General features: G+C 42.2%; 1 protein-coding gene across 2 annotated transcripts in view; it reads right to left on the minus strand.

Moving 5' to 3' along the window:
• The window catches only part of SEMA6A (semaphorin 6A), a gene marked incomplete at both ends in the record, with an annotated part of 61,925 nt that overhangs the window by 22,113 nt on the left and 22,176 nt on the right, over nucleotides 1–17,636 (minus strand). Inside the window, 8 exons of one of the 2 annotated variants that reach the window (XM_080362370.1) lie at nucleotides 933–1,097; nucleotides 8,054–8,104; nucleotides 8,233–8,253; nucleotides 10,076–10,134; nucleotides 12,124–12,204; nucleotides 12,300–12,440; nucleotides 13,164–13,340; nucleotides 14,758–14,913. In XM_080362370.1, the coding sequence (XP_080218496.1) occupies nucleotides 933–1,097; nucleotides 8,054–8,104; nucleotides 8,233–8,253; nucleotides 10,076–10,134; nucleotides 12,124–12,204; nucleotides 12,300–12,440; nucleotides 13,164–13,340; nucleotides 14,758–14,913 (851 nt within the window). The remainder of the gene's footprint in view (nucleotides 1–932; nucleotides 1,098–8,053; nucleotides 8,105–8,232; nucleotides 8,254–10,075; nucleotides 10,135–12,123; nucleotides 12,205–12,299; nucleotides 12,441–13,163; nucleotides 13,341–14,757; nucleotides 14,914–17,636) is intronic. The other variant, XM_080362371.1, reaches the window with a different exon arrangement.

A 17,636-nucleotide genomic window follows, 5' to 3' on the forward strand; every position in this document is an offset into this window, starting at 1 on the left:
CTATTTACAAAGGAACCATTTTAAGCTCTTTGAGACACAGATTAAAAGGAGCTGGGAGAATGATGGGGGGCCAAGATGGAATTAGGGGGCATCACCATCCTTAGAGTTGGGAAAAGCTTCTCCTTCTCTCAGCATGTTCAAATGTCAAATTCAGGCAACAGCCTAATTCTCCCTGTGCATAGCAAAGGGGGACTGGAGGCCAAATGACAGGGCTGCCACTTGTATTAGACCGAGGTGTGCTTCAGCACAGGGCTGAACGCTGTGAAACACCACCTAAATCCTAACCTTTTGGCACTTTAAACTGCAACATAGAATCTTTACCCACCAATAGTCACCTCCCTATCTTTTACAATACACCAATGATCTCCTCAGTCCCCACTCTCAAAGCATCAAATAGATGCTCAGGTCTCACTGAAGACAGTGGGACTTAGGCCCAGTGGCTAGGACTGGTGACAGTTTTACTTCAATGGTTAAACTAGAGTAGACATTCAGAACCTCTGTCTGTTGTTGAGAGACAGAACTAATGTGAAATTAGCCAAGATGTGCTGTGCTGCCCTGGGAATTCAGACAAGAAGGCAATATAAAAGTGCACCCTTAAGAACAACGGGAAGCCATGGATCTTCCTCTGCCAGACAATGGGGGAGATCAAGTTTAAAGAGAGCTGAATCCCCATTGTATCCCTCCTTCCCGTACACATGCACAACACACACTGCAAAGGCATACACTTCTGTTTGTTTTGTGTGGTTTCCTCAGGCAGTGAATTATCTAGGACTGAGTCTGAGATTGGCTGTTTAGTTTCAGGCTTTACGATAAGCTTTTAATTATAGCACAGGAGTTTTATTACATGTTACTCGGAGCCAGCTGGAAGCAGTTACACTTTAATTCTCTCCCCCCTCCCTCCTCACCACAGGACGTCATTTCCAAGGCCTTACCCTTCTTGTCCTGATGATTATGGGATGAAACTGCCACATATGGATCTGTATTTTCAGATGAATCAAGTGGATCCTTCCAATCCAGCATGTGTCCCCTAGCATCATAACCCTGTCGAGCGCGAGAGTCAGAAGTGGTGGTGCTTGGGACTAGGGAACTGGAGTGTCCTGTTTATATTATAAATACAGGTAGGGAAGATAAGTCTCATTAGTCACTTACCACGCTACCTCACCATGCTCAGGAATGTACACATTGCTTTTCTTCTGTATTGGGCGAACGTCTTGTGTGAGGCTGAACAATATTTCGAAAGTGCTTCAAAGCATCGCCCCAAGGAAACAGGGGATTTGAACCTTCCAGATCAGTCAGGCGGAGGGTGTTAAGAGGTGCACACGTGCCTCAGGCTGCCGCTCAGCTTGCGGTTGCGTGCTTTTACTCAACAGAATTAAATGTGTGTGGAAGGGGGTGAGCACACTTCATCTCAGTCAAGCATCCTTTGGCAGGATTCAGCACTCACGCCTGACCGACACTGAAGTGTTAGCCAACGCTGTCTGGCACTGGCTTAGTTAAAAAGCAATTTTAAAAACAATTTTAAATGGAACAGCTTCTAATACAGCTGAAAGGGAACAGGAAAGCCAGCAGAGCTATGAAACAGGGACGTCAGTGGCCCTGTGCGCCCAGGGGAGTGAAGGAGTGCCCAGCACTGGCATGTTTACCCTGCGGCATCACCCTTTGGATGGCACACATGCAGGGCCTGTCAGCTGCTTGCACCCTCGTCATCAGTCCTGTCTGAGCTGATGGTCCAAAATGGCTCTGAGACAAGTACGAAACTGAACATCATTTCTGCCCAGAGTGACAGTGAAGACAATGCCTTTCTACATAGATCTGCCCAAGAAGCAACGACTCCAGCAGCTGCTGCCACAGCCTCCTCTGGGGACAGAGGACTCATATGCCCTTTTTCCATTACAACTACTCTAAACATTGTTACTGCTGTCCTGAATAAGGCTGAGGAGCTCCTACCAGACCAAATCCACTCCAAAACCAGTGTGTTTGCAGGACAGGCCCTGCCGGAAGCACCACACAATTTTAACAGTGGTTTGGCAAGGGCAGACACGTGTTTGCAGATTCATACTTCCTTTTCAGCTAGATCCTGAGAAGTACGTCAGCACCCAAAATGCTTGGAGTGCTTGGAGTCTACAGTCTGTGGAAGATGGCTCTGACCTGGGCTTCCCAGTGGCTTGGGCTGTTACATGGCTGCTCTGGAGGGGACACCGAAACTCCATCCACACTACAACGTTTTGACCTTAAAAATGCAACACGTCCCTGAAAGTTGCCTTTCGGCACATGCATCAAAATGAGTTCTTTTCAGCAGGATTCAAGCAGCTCTGGGCCTCGTTAATTTGACACGGAGTAGTTTGTTACCTACTTTCCTGGAAGAGTTCATCAAAACAGGGGTTTTTGAAACATGCTCAAAGACAAACTAATAGAATCGGATTATTCACAGACAGAATGGCAGAGAATGTTTTCTCTTCATATACCACCAGGCAGACTGACAGCAGCCCTCCTTTCTCCTGCCTCATTTTTAACAGCCCTGAAAATTAATTTTCCTTCCTTAGATGTGAGTCTCCCTTGGAGAGGAGTCCAATTACCAGGCTACAGACTGCCCTAGCAGGGACACTCTGCCCACTCCTTCCCTTGATCCCCATCCCCTGATACTGTTTCACTGCTCAGAAGAATAATTTGAGAGTCACTAGCACAACACAAGTAGCCCAAATTTAGAGGCTCACAGTGAAAGCACAGAGCTGGTCAGGTAGAGACTGTGCTTCTATATGTTATTTTAAACAGTCACTGGATAAGCATAAAGCTTTTGGAAGCTGTATCTCAAAAAGGCTGCTTTAGATGGCTTCTAAAGCCATCCAGGCACAGCTCTCAGAAGCTCACAGAGACCTGATGAACCTGGTTCCCCAATTTCACTCTAGCAACCAAAAATCTAAAGGTTGGCCAACGAATGCTCCCAAGCTTTTTGATGTGCCCATGTTTTTCATTTTATCCAGCCCTTTAACCAGCTTCATGGGGATGAACTACTGATAAAAGCAGCAAAAAGCTGAAGCTTCTATTAAGATGCTGCTATGATTTAATGAAGTCCTGCCGAACATTAATCATCTTACAGAGGAAGAAAATGTCGGTGCTCCTCCATATATTTTTGATGAGTCCTTTTGATTCACTGCACAGAATTATATACGGCAGCACTTTGGATTGTGTTTTGCACAGGACATGGACACAACTAGCTCCTGTGACTCGTATGCTTAGCAGGGAAAATTGGTCAGATTCACAGCATCCTCATCATGAAGCCAACCTTCAGCTACTACAGCTAATCATTAACACAATTTAGCTATGGACCTCGGGCTGAAGGCTTATACTGACAAGAGCACTATATTATTTTTTACCTTTCATGATAGGAAGTGTGGTTTCCCCCAGCCATCTTTCTTTAACACGGCAAATTAGAGGCTGTATTTTCTTCAAGACAGAGCTCTTAATATCACTCAGATAGAAAAGAGAAGCCAAACATTATGCACTTCTAAAAAGTTTCCGTAAGTCACAGCATGGCTGGGAGCATTGGTAACACACAGTTAGATGGATGACGGACGCCAATTCAAATGTGCTGCCTGCTCCACAGCAGTCCTGCAGAAGGGCTGCCTGTTTCCAAACGGACAGGTACAGCTCCAATGACTGAAAACACGTGCCCTCCTGAAATAACAATATGCTGGAGTGTGAAACCTTTCACCCCCATCCTATTTGATGTTTGTCAACTCCTGTGTTCATCCCCGAGAAATAAGAGAAATAACGGGACAGAGAACAGGCCAGAAAAAGGAAGTTATAAGATATTCACGTCTTCTTTTCCCTAAGGACTAAAACCACAGTGCCAGCATTCATGGGGTTCCAGTCTCCAAGTTAATACTCCATTCAGCAACCGCAATAATGTGCACAGTATTTGGTCAGCCTACAAATAGTGCCGTACTCAACACAAGAAAGCCATTAGTCATAGCTTGATAAGGAGGTAAAAGAGAACAAAATCTTGCCAACTAGCAATCATATATTATGCCTGTATTTGATATGCATTTATATGCCTGTATCTCTGTCCAGACACTTGCACTTTAGGTGTGCTTAAAGGGGGAATTCTAAGGAAAACTCATAAGTATGGCTAAAGAAAAACATTTCTTAATACAGTAATCTAAAGGAAATATATGCCTAAGGGACACATTTTCTGAAAAAAAGATTTCCTGAACCATATGCTGCAAATACATAGAGAACTTCTTCGTAATGGAGACCTAAGGCTTTGTGAAGACATTAATGTGTACCAGATGGTCGTTAGGCAGAGAAGGGTTTCACACAAACGCAAGAAATCAGTGTATTCGCTCTGTTACTAATTTGTCAGTCTAGTACGCACTGCGAAACAACCTTCCACACATAATCGAGATAAACTTTCTTTCAATTGATTTTGAGGAAGCAGGGCAGGAGCAGATTAGACCTTAATAGCCTGTCCCACTTGGGTTAGAGCTGTATTCTGCAAACACTTACTAGCAGGCAGTGGCTGCCCCATCAGCAGAGCAGCCACTGTGTCCTGTAAGTGCCTTAACAGCCAGTCCTGCTGGGCAAATTTCACCTCTGAGCAAAGGGACACCACAAACGTATAAGCTAGTTAAGTGTCCCTCATAAACAGAGAAAAGACTGAAGTGGCAGGCAACCCAGTCCTGGCCCTCTCACACACAGTCATTATTAAGCCTTTATAATATGCTGTATAGTTTGTAACGTGTAGTGTGCTTTTTTTTTTTTTGATTATACCTTTTTTACCACTCTGACTCCGTAAATAGGCTTCGCTGCAATTAAAAGAGGCTTTTGCATATTTCAAATGTGGTCACTATGTATGTGTTAATATCGGTTAATACCTAAACATCTAAAAAGACAATACTGTCTTTGTTTTAAAACAATACATCTGAAAAACTGCAGACACAGTGCTTTTCAAACTTCTTGTTTAAAGCAAATGTAAAAAGCAAAACAGACACACTTTAAAAAAAATCTGTTTTAGGTGCTTCCATTATTTGCAAAAACTTCTCATTTGGAGTGCTGTAATCAAGTAACAGAAGGAGACTTAAAAGCACTTAGTGTCTACGGGCATGGATAATGATTCAGAAGGGCTGCACTTCTATAACTACAGTTCGTTCTGAAGTGCACTTGTAAAATATAAGGAGGTTTTTTCAGGTTTAAAACAAAGACAGGGATTCAATACGTATTTGATAGTTGCTCTAATATGCACAAGTCATTAGGATCTCAGAGGTTAAGATGTCTGCACAGTATCCTATTAACGGCTATAGCAACCTAATTAGACAATTAGAGGGAAAGGCTAAATCAATACTGCAGAGGGAGAAAGAACTACGGCTAGGGGGTAAAATAAGGGCCCAATTCACTAAGAACTGATGTTTCCAAAGGTAATTGAAGCTGCTTACAATTTTGCAGGGGAATCTAGCCTAATGTACTTGTTTAAGTATGAGGCTCTTGCATCATTTTGCTGTGACCTTCTGAGCCAGAACTTCAGCCAGCTGTTTTCTTCTTGGTCGTCAAAGAGATGCACTGGAGCAGTCACCTGTGTACACTTCGCACTTTGTTTACAGCTGGTCATGTGAGACTGCCCTAGAAAAGGGAGCCCATCTGCCAAATTGAGGAGGAGGTTGATGCCAAGAATACAAAGATTAAGGTCTCGGTTCTCCTTTCATTCACGCTGCTACAGATTGGCACTAAGTCTGTTGAAGTGATCTGATTTATAGTGGAGTAAATCAAGGGAATCAAGCCCTAAGGCTTCTTTTGCAACTGGAGTTTCAGATGCCTTTGGATATATTTAGCCGACTGGATCCAAAAGCACCCTATCTGTTCACTTGGTTGGCATTCTGGTACATCCCAGAGTTCAAAGATTTAATCTATTATAAAATACCATTTACTTACATATTTAACTGTACTCAAGAACATTAAATTGCACCATTTATAAAATTTCAGTTTTCTCAATAAAAATTACTCAGAGCAGACAGTAGAGTTAACAAACATCAGTATGTTTACTGATACTGATTTACTACCTCATGCTGCTATTTTTTACACTTTTCATGTAGGAGATCAACAGAAGTGACTAGCACATTTCCTTTCATATTTTGCCACAGTAGGGATAAAGAAACTATGGGTGTATCAGAATGGGTATTTCAACCAAATCCACAAAAGGAAGAGCTGGCTTGCCTAGAGACAGCGTTACTGGGATGCACCTGAGGAGGGTCAATGAAATCACCTGTGAAAGACGGCATGAACGGGAACCAATGTTAAAGCTGGCTCAGCATTTCTCCATTGCATCTGGCAGTAGGGTCCTACTTGAAGATTTGGGTTAATTCGTGGAATCTGCCTTTGTGCTTGACACGCAAGGACAGTCAAATGGGCCACTTTTATAACCTGTACTCCCTGGGACCGCAGCTTTCTTCACCCTGCTGCTCACTTCAACCATTTTTATGCTTTCTTGGTCAGATTAAGATAACAGCTTTTGCTTAAGTCCCTGACAGGATCCAAAACCACAGTCTCACAGCTGTTACAGCTATAACTGTAAAGCCTACAAATGCAATTAGAAGCAAGAAACATAGGACATTTCTGGCACATCAGCACTATGCCCAAGGCCATTTTATTTTTCTTTACATCCAGCAGTACAGATTTTATTATTACTGTTCTTTAATTATTGCTTTGTGCACTGGAAATACAGCAATTTTCAAATTAAAGAAAGTCCATGCTGTATATGCAGACGAAACCAGGATTCTTTTATACATTATAAAGTCTCAACTTGTCTTTGATTTTATATATTCCTTTCACTGGTTTTCATTATTATACTTTCAAACAAGTTTCACCTGTACATTTTCCATTTCCTGGTAATAAACAGCATGGGGAATCTGATTTTATTTGTACAAATGTTGAACAGTATTACCGTGCCTCCAGCTATTTATACTCTGCTGTACTGAGCTGTCATTGGTTCTGCTTTGTACCTATGTATTTTGCAGGCACAAGATGAAGGGATCAATTAAATGTTCATTGCAACTGCACACTAACCTACCTCTTGCTTCATTCAGCCAAACATATGGCGAATTTGCCCTAGCTCTTATGAACTGCTAGTCTTGTAGAGCCTGAAAGCGACCTCACAAGCAAGCTCCCATCCCACATGGAAATTTGCCATTGACTTCACTGGGAGCAATACCACACACCCTCTTAGTTTGTGAAGTACTTGTCTTTGTTTGGAATGGCTATAAAGAGAAACTATTGCAATATAAGTCTACATTTGAATTTAACATGGTTATTTATTCTGCAATGGTTCCTCGCTGAGACATAACCAAATATACAGAACAAAGTACTGTGAGCACAGATTAACATGTGCCTCATGAGAAAATACTGCTCAAGGTTTACAGAAATGCTCCTCTTCAGCTCAGGCCATTTAACTGGCTACGTGAATCCCTGTTTTTACAGATCAGGCACCATTTGGGCATTAAGATACTGCAAACATGGATACAGAAATGACTCACTCTAGAAGTGATAGGAATCTTCAAGAACTGAGGCACAGCCCAGTCTCAACTGATATTGGTAACAGGTTAATTTTCCTTATGGGAGATCTTCTTGTAACCCAAGAACAGTTCTGCTCCTTTCCCTAAGGTATCTCTGACTGATTGCAGTAGCAGTCATGACACCAGCCTGGAACACTCATGAGTGGGATGTGAGCTGCTATTTTGTTTTTCCCAGTGAACAAATAAGATGCATCACTGTACCCAATTGTTTCTGTGAGTGTTCAGATGAAGCATGCTCTTAATCATATCTGCTGCCATGCCATTAAAATAGGCCATATCTGCCTTTAATTTAATGAAGACAGTTTTGAGGGAGGACTAGAACAGAGATATTGAAAATCAAAACATATATCTTAATCCCAGTTGTGATTAGTGAATCAGGCCCTCAAAAATAAGACAAAACAAGCAGAAAGGTGTAATGGCTATTTGAGCACAGGAACTACTAGCTAACATAAGGATCTGGGGAGAATTTTTAAAAACACCTGAAAACTGACCATACACTGTGTTGTAAGACATTTCCTGATCAGGTGAAGCAGTTGAAATGTCTATGAACAAAATAAATTGGGAAGAAACATTAAACAAAAGTATGAAAATACTTCAGTTTTAGTAAAAAAAATGATTCCTCCTAAATGGATTTATTGTTAGTAAATAATGAAACTAAGAACTTCCTTACCATTCAGGGCTACGAAGGAATCTGAAAGACAAATAACAGGGGAAAAATCATTATTTCTCTCTCATTTTTTCTTTTTAATAGTTTGCTGCTAGCAACCTTTTATACTTCAGCTGATATTTCTAAACAGGTGATTAGTACCCTAAGGACTCAGGAAAAACTAATATTCCAACATACCCCAAACTAATGTCTGGCTTTGAAAGTGTTCATGACCATGGGATACCAAGTAGGAGGGGCAGTGTCCTCCCTGCCATGGTTTTCTTTTCTAAATCAAGTGCTAATCTAACACAAGGCACTACAAGTGATGCAGCCAGCAATGTGAGTCAATGAGGACAAAACTCACATGACCCAAGACCACATGAAGTTATAAGATCAGCTGGATTAGCAGGGAGTGAAATCTACCCCTGTGCAGTATCAAGGTTCCATGCCTCATTCAAGGCTAAAGAAGGAATTAAGCAGGACATGGGCTTTGTTGCTCTCTGCACAGGAGCAGATCTCCCTCCATGAGCACAATGTGCTGTTTCTGAATCACTTCCTACCCTTCTTTTGTATTTAACTGCTATAAGGTACGCTCCTCTCCTGTCCTATTTGCCCAAGAAGAGCAGAACTGGCTGAAAAGGGCAAAGGTGCACCAGCTGGGAACTGACCTGATTTTGGTCCTAACCCATTTTACAAGGAGCACAGTGGGAGTATACCTACACCTCCTTCAAAAAACTTAGCCTGTGTAACCCTATCTTAGGGTGGAGGCAGAGGGAGGTGTACTGCGATGGAGGGCATGCAGAACCTGAAATCTTTGCCCTCCCTCAAACACAGTGGTCACAGTAATAAATGGCTCTTGAACATGGATGCACAAGGCATGGGATGGTTCTGGCCTTCTCCAGAGCATCTGGCCTGCACTGTACCCCATGACACACTCCAGCCCTCTGTTATTTTGTTCTGTATTCCAGAAGTAATGACTCTCTCACTGTATATTGCTTCCTCAGCTTCAGCAGTTTTATTGCATCTATAGGCATCCGTGCAAATTGAACCAAAAAGAATGTGACTCTTGATTTCATAAGGTTTATAAATAATGTTTGGGGCTCAGAAAGAAACCAACTGTGGCAACAACATTTGAAATGAGAGCTGTCCTGAACACAGATGTTAGTATTCCTGAAGGCTTGGAAATCAACAGGCAAGGTGTTGGGGTTTTTTTGCATGCAATGCACACTGTGCACTTTTAAACATCTCAGTGCGAAACGTAAATGCTTAAAAGACTGTGTTTAAGCTTCCAACTCATGCTGACAGTACCTAAGGTTTACCATTAAAATTTCTTAGGCAGGGTCAGCAGTGCCTGACTCTTAATACCACTACATAGTCCCCCTGTGTTTAAGATCCAGTAAGATTCACAAACTAAGTAGTTCCTATGTCTTGATTTGTATCTGAAGGGGAAGATATATTTCACTGTCTCCCTGTGCTGCATGGGAACGTAGTTCAATTCACAGTCTACACCAACAAAACCAAGCCACTTCTGTACATCTACATAAACAACCCAACAACCGTGGCTAGTAAAGACAATGAACAACCAATTAATTATGTCATTGCTATAATCAATATCCTCTGGAACTGAGGTTTTCTCACTACATAACTGCTTTGAAGTCCAGTGTTTGTATAAATCACGCCAACTGGGCTATTTTCTTTAAATACATTTAAACATCCGTTCCTCTTCTAAACCTGCATTGTTAGCCACAATGCTGTCCCTGTTGTGGCTTACATTTGTACAAAAGAACGCCCAACAGGTAATGGCGATTTGAGATATTCAGAAGGATGCTGTGACACATGGTAAATAGAGGGTAAAAGCTTTGCTTACTTTGGCAGTCACCCAGGCCATCTGTATTGCCATGTTCTATGTCCTGTTCAAATGCCAGTCTAAATAACAGAAAGAAACAAATCAGTACGAATAACAACAAGTCAGAGGCACTACCAAAAAGAAATTATCACATATGCAATTGAAATACAGCCCTGCTGTGAAACTGGCTATTTCTTTGGAACCTACAAAGACTGAAAAATTGCAACATAGACATTGAGTTACTTATCACCGCTTAATGATTTCTTGGCTTCTGATGATGCTTTGTCTTTTTATTATTACTTTTTTCTTAAATCCACTGCAAGTCTCATTGTCAAGAGAGGCAAACATTCATATATTTTAAACTGTTAACTCTATAATATCTGACATTATTAGAAGCAACTATGATCCCACCTTAACTTGTCTGCATAGCAGACAAGGTGCAGTGACTGACGTGAGAAGGAGGCTAACCCATTGGGTAGGTACTGTGCTGGGGGAAGATGACCTGGATTTCAGCAATCACTTATGTACTGCACTGGATAAGGCTACAAGGCTTAAGGTCCAGCCCACAGAAGGCATTCCATTGAACTCAAGGAGCTCTATTGAAAAACACTCCCAGGCTTTTCCAGCTGACATGCCCAGTTTATGCTCCTAACCTCTGCCTCTGATTTTGCATAGCCAGTGAAGCTGTGCTTCCAAGTTCCTGCATGGTCAAAGGTGAATGACAAGAGCCTTGGAAAACCTCCAACACAAGCCCTTGTCTACATTAGTTAGGATCCTGCCCTTGAGGCACAATTACCCCTGCAGGCACCTAATTCCCAAGTCCATGTTCTTAAAACTCCTGCTCAACTGGCATCTACTCCAGGAGGGCACCTAACATCTCTGCCTCCTGTTGGCTAGTTTAGAAGTGCACTAGGCATCTTCACAGCTGATATGGATCCCCTTCCTAAGTGTTATGTGCTAGATGGAGAATGACCTGCCTGGCTTGCCTCTGGACTGCACCACCACAAGCTGTGCTGCTTCTGTCTTGATGGATCTACTGATAAATATGGGAGCTGCTTCTAAGGGCAAGATGCAGAAGTTCCATGTGACTTGCCATGGAAATGCAAAAAGACTGAAGCATCTTTGGAATATTGAGAAGACCTTATATGGACATGGGTGCATTTCAACATTCTTCTATCACATGTTCAGTCAGGAACAGTCCACACTCATGTAGTACTGTAGTATCTGTAGTATATCTACAGATATAGCTCTAGCATCCCCACTGGACATAAAAATTTGAATTGAAATGGCAAATTAAGAACATGACACAAGCACAGGGATGGTAACTCATCCTTTATATAATGAAGACCTATACAGAAGCAGGGTTAAGCAGGGCTGGCCGTGGGGCTATCCCGTCTGTGTGATGTTTGCACTACACTTACACCACTACGTTGAGGAAGCATAGCTGTATCTCAGAGTTAGCAAGCATGAGGTGTGCCAGATGTGGCCAAGAAGCGAGAGGTCTGAAGCGGGTCTGCTTCCTGCAAGAAGGCTTTAGTAAACCGCATTTAAACAAACCTTCACAGACTTTAATTACTATAAAATAATTAAATTCTACTGTTAAGCAAGGGGAGATCTAGCACTTCTCTGAAACTGCTTTAAGCTCTTCCTGTGCTCTGTGTTTCCTCTTAGTAATGCACAGTAAATTAGAAGGACTGGTTTTGTTTCCAGTGGACAAATTGCTTCAGTAATTTAATTTGGATTCTATTGCCTCTTTAATCAGCTGTGATGGCTCCAATGTGGGCTGGTCCAGACATACCCATCCAGTTCCCTCCTTTCAACAACATGCAGACCTTAGTACAGCTCTTTCATTTTCTTCTTCCTTCTCTTTCAGCAGTTACCAATCAGCTGAGAGTTCACATCAAAAAAATTTGTGAGACATTTCAGAGGTGAATGCAAATAAGGTAGAAACAAACACTTCCCACATTTTTCCTTCCCTAAGAGCCCCGTGTTTCAAATAGCTTTGCCCAAGACCGCCTGGCGCCACTGCCAGAGCTTCATGGTCCATCCATGCCAGAGCTTTTACTCACTTGGAGCCAAGGACCAGCTGTGTGCATGCCCCGCTCTCCTTCATCCATCCGCAGTAGGGGTCTCTCGACGCTATGCAGGCCCTGGAGAACAAAGAGCACAAGGTAGCATTCATGGGACCTCCCACCTTCCCCACGCCTGGTGCCTGGGCTTCTGACAGCCACCAGAAAACACATACTTTTTGCACCTGCCGTGACGCTCGCAGCGTCCCAGGGGAACCTTAATGACACAAGTGGAGAAGGCGACATAAAGGGCGCTGCTGGGCTTGTCAAGCTGCATGCCAACTATCCGCTTGTCCTCCACGCCATCGTAGCTGCACCTGATTTGAAAAAAAAGTGAGATAAGGTTATAAATGAATTCTGCTAGGAAACCAGGTGAAAATGTAATGAATCCTCAAACTGAAAAACAAAAATAAAACCCAAAAAACTACCACAGAAAAAAACCCCGAGGAAGGTAGAATTGAATAACCCAAGGAAAAAGAACACAATAGCAACTACAAACACTGATAGACATACAAATGAGTGCTGAAAATGCATGAGACATGGGAATAAGAAGCGGAGAAAGACAGCACACAAGACAAGCTTTCTGAGGACCCTTCACTTTTTGTGTTTGCTCTTCTCTGGCACTCAAAGTAGCTGAAATTTCTGTGTGACTATGGGCCACTTCAAAGCCCCCTTAGGCATATTTGAGGATGGCTGAAATGCAAGAAATTTCCCTTGAAGAGTGGCTTGCTCATTGTTGAGTTATTTGGAGAGGAATCAGGTTTTTATAGGATTAGAAAACTAATCTTCCTTTGCAGAATTTCACTTTTAATTCTCCATCAACTGCTGCATAGGATGGGCTATTTTCTGCACATACTGAATAAAAAGTATCTTACTGCAGTGTAGAGACTGATAAGCAGACATCCCCTCTCCAAACAATTTAAAATTACTCAAAAAACTTGGCTTCTCTAACCACTTCCTCTTCTGTGGGACAACCTGCTCTCTGGGAAATCAGAAGTTCAAAGTCACCCATACATGAGTACAAAGAATCAGATACACACTTTTCAGGATTGTAAACGTTAATCTCCTCCAGGAAAAGGCTATCATTTAGGAAACCACTGTTTCCTGTCCGTGCCAAGAACTTCAGGATGATTCCCTTCTCAGATCCCAAGAAAACCACCGTGTAGTTCTGATATGGCCCAGCAGCAGAGTCCACGCCAATTTTGGTCAGGCGGTATCTAGAATAACAATACAGCATTTTGCATCAGTTGGCATTAGATTGTCATTTATTTTATCACTTTTTCCACTTCAGATAACTGCGTGGTAGCCTTCTAGCAACCACATAACATATTTAAGCACTCTTCCTAGCTGAATAACTTTTTAAGTCAACACAGACTGTAACAGTTTGGCTCCCCAAATGCTAGGGAATTTTCATGTGTTCGTCTCCATGTCCATATGTCCAATAGCTAGCAGAAGTGTTTGCAGAAAGCTGAAGGGGTGCAAAGAGTCTACTTAGGAATTATCCTTCCAATAAAAAACAAAGTACTAGCCTGATGACTTCTTCAGGCAGGGAAAGAAAATAGGACAGTGAAATTTTTGGCTAATTACAAGCTCTGTCACATTAAATGCAGCAATAATGGTAACTGATCCACATTTAACTTTTTTTTGGCAGCAAAAGATGTGTGAGTGCAAATGTGAGACAATAAGCACCATTTTACCTCACTAAAAATAATCCCACAACTGCCACTAAGTGAGTTCAGTGCTGAGATTATACTGAATCTTTGGATGACACAATTCATCAACAACAAGTACTGGTGATTTTGTACCAGTTATCTGGTACTGGTGGTCAAAGGAAAGCACTCTGCAGGGTTTGCTGCTCTCGTCTTTGGTTGGAGGTACAGAACCTGACATAAAAACCTGATAGAATATACATTGCTAAAACTAAGTCAGACCATTCCAGGGTGTTCTGCCTGGCACAAAACTCTACCCCTACAGGGGACAAGAGGAAAACACAGCAAAAGTTAGTCACATTATTCTTTTCACAACCAGAGGGTAGATAAGCAGTATAGGGACCACAGCAGAGAGTAGGAATGTATTTTTATAGGAGGTGGATGGTATATTTGAGGCCTGTGGATTTATCGGTCTTTGTCCAAATCTCTTCATTATTATTTTCCTCTTGTTGCCATAGAAAGGATACAGATTATGTGATTACTTCTGCCTGTACACTTCTGTAAACATTAAAACACACCAGTATGTATCCCAACAGACAACTTCATATCCTGTGAACATATCCTGGCAGGCATGTTTGTATCCTGTGTACATATCCCTGGGCTGTCCGCTAATCCTTGCCCAAAGTTTTCTACAGAGCTGTCTCAAACACTGATCCATGAGCCAACAGGCAGGTCAACCTTCCCCACATAGTGTTGCCTCCAAGACCCCGTTTCAGCACAGCATGGTTGGAAAGCACTGAGGCTTTTTCCTGTCTTCAAAGCTGCTCAGGGAGCTCTGTGGCATCTGCTCAGTCCTGCCGTCATTCCTAGCTGGATTCCTGCCCAGCACACTGAGGATGTTTGCTGAGTTAGAGTATTCTGGGAAAGACTATTAGCACAACTTGACAGCTACAATGAGGGCAAGAGTCCACTTGGAGGTACATACCTGACCATTGTTCTTAGGAACCAGGGTCTATTGACGGTGGATGGCACAGCCTCATCCATCAGCGGATGTGTTTTGATGAAGTTCAGAGTATCATCGGGGAACTCGTTAGAGGTTACATATTTTTCTAACGATGTAGAGCCAGCACAGCAACCAGGCCTAAATAAAACAAGAGGGTAAAAGCAAAACACTTATTTAATGCCTACTGCAAATCTCCTTTTGTAATGAGTCCCTCAGTGAAATCTGATGTGCATTACAAGGGTTTAAACGGACGACTGAAGAGTCTGGTGGACATGTTCAGCTCTTCAGGGGAAGCCTAAAATCCTGCTTGATCCTCCACTCAAAAGTACTTAACATGTCACCTAAAAGCACAGAGACATTTCTTCAGTAGGAGTGTGACACACAGAGTTTATAGTTGATCTGTTCATGTGGAAGCTAACCACTGCATGTGTGCATTTGGCTTGATGCTGCCCACTGGTCCTTTCTGATCTATAACTTACCCAGCTGATTGCTCTTTCCTGGAATAAAAGTAGTCTCTAACACACAGATAGGAGTTGATTCTTTTAGCATGTGTGAAAGAATGCTCTCAGTCCTGTTTAGTGGAATGTGGACTATTGGAGAAGACAACCTAGCAAGAATCCATGTAAAAATTGGTTTTACCCTCCTTTCAGTTTGGATGAGATGGTTTTATTATTGTAAGTGCTTTGAGGATTTTCACCGAAATGTTACCTAACCATTGTCAACAACTTAAATGCACATCTGCTCACCTTATTCCTAAAATCTACCCTGCTCCTAAGAGGTAACAACCTTCCCGCCTGAACAGGTCATCCCTACACAGGGAGTAGGAAAACGCTTTGCCTGCTATTAATATGTTGCTCCAACAAAAGGTCCATTTGATCCCATTTCCTAGAGCATTCTGATTCTTCAAGGCTTTGAATCACTGTGAGATGGGAAGATGAAAGACAGACCACCCACTCACAAACACAATGCAGTATCCAGTTTTCATCTGCCTTGATGTGAAGAGAGCCACTGACATCAACAGAGTAAGGCTTACTTGAATAAAATACAGCCCTAGTCCTAGTTCTATCATTATCTGTTGCTCACATTCAGATAAATATTCAAACCTCGGGTAAACTAAATGTTATAATATGTAGGAAGGTAGCACAGGACTGGAGGGGACTAGCTGGGTCAATGAGTCTGGTCCCATACAGCTGCACAATGAATATTACATGCAGAGACTGCGTGCTCTGCCTCTTTGAAACCTTGCAAAAGCACACAGAATTCGCAATAGCAGGAGAGAAGAAGAAACCAAGGGCATCGCCCCTCTCCTAAGTCCTTGCAAGGGCACTGATTCAGGAGGTCACATTCCCAGGGAACTCCAGGGAGCAGCCTTCTGGCATTGTGGTGCTTGGGGTTTCTGTATGTCTAATCTTGAGGCCTACTTCCTCCTAAATCCTAATCACATGATTGAATTAATCCTGTTTTAATCTTAAAACTGGTTTAATCAAGTAAACATAAAACTGAGTAAACCCTGCTGTGCACCTCAGCCAAAAAGGGAAGTGAGGCTGAGAAATATTAAGATCAATAGGAGCACTAATGTTTCTGCCCCTTACTGAGATATCCAAACAAAAATGACCTTACTTCAAAGATGTCTTGTGCCTCTCATGCATTTCAACATGATGTATAAGTAATTATTATTTCTATTAAGCAGACTGATGGCCAAATGTTACATGAAACAGCATTCACCAATTCAGTTTATGTTATCTCCTACTGACTTGGACAGAGCAGTATTATCTTAATCATAACTGTTAGCCTGCTGTTGGCTCGTCCGAGAAACTAACAATGCAATTTTCTATCCTTCCTTCCTGCTGAATGAGAAGATCTATCTTTCTCCTTTCCCTCTTCCCTGCCAGTACTCTTTATCTGAGTAAGTTTCAAACAAATGACCTTGGAACCCTTGTGTAGCCTCGCACTACCAAGGCAAGTCATCATGTCAACAAGTTGTTGAAATACTGCAAAAAGGAGAATAAAATCTAGCAACGGTGCTAGCAGGTGCCTTACTAAGGCTCAGACCAATGATAGACACAAAATTTTCCACATTTTCCAGGCACCTCCAGACTCTCAAGTGACAACCTCAGAATAAAGACAGCACAGGAACAGTGTACTCGGCAACTGTAAAAGATGATGGGCCAACTTTTGATCTAGGTAGAAGCTTGGTTGCCACCACAGAGCTTCAGATGTGTTTTTCTTTTGATGTTATGCAAGATATCACAAACAACGTAAAACACACCTTAAAGTGGAAGAACTTGACTGAGATAAATGAGTTTGCTTTATCTACATTCACATCATACTCTCAGAGCAAAATGCCACTGGTGTAAATGAGTTAACAAGTGGCTCACAACAGCAACTTGTACAGAACAGGTGCTTGTAGGAAGTACGGAGAGAGTAATAGAGGAGCTACGTGCGAACAGGAGGGAAGTGGAAGCAGGGAAAACAACTCATAGGAGAAATGAGGTAAAATGAATCTCCACTTTGATGGCATGCTGTTTTTTTCTCCCCATGATGCATCCTCTGTGGCATGTAAGTTGCATGTTAACTGCAGAACAGCAAACTGCAAAACTGGTGCAGGCTTTATAGCGAGATATATCCATTACCAAACTAATTTGCAACAGGTGTGTAACCCACACCACTCTTAACTGATTGAATATTTTGACTGAGTAGATCTGATGCCGGCCTGATTTACGTTACACAAATCTCATTTAAGTGGATAAATTCTCACTTGCATACCTTAGATCCAAATGCAACTCAATGACTATTTTACTGTTACAACACTTATCTTCAATTGTACCTGCACCTTACAAGGCTGTTCAAATTGACAAAAA

Source organism: Nesoenas mayeri, assembly GCF_963082525.1.
Source record: "Nesoenas mayeri genome assembly, chromosome: Z".
NCBI lineage: Eukaryota > Metazoa > Chordata > Aves > Columbiformes > Columbidae > Nesoenas > Nesoenas mayeri.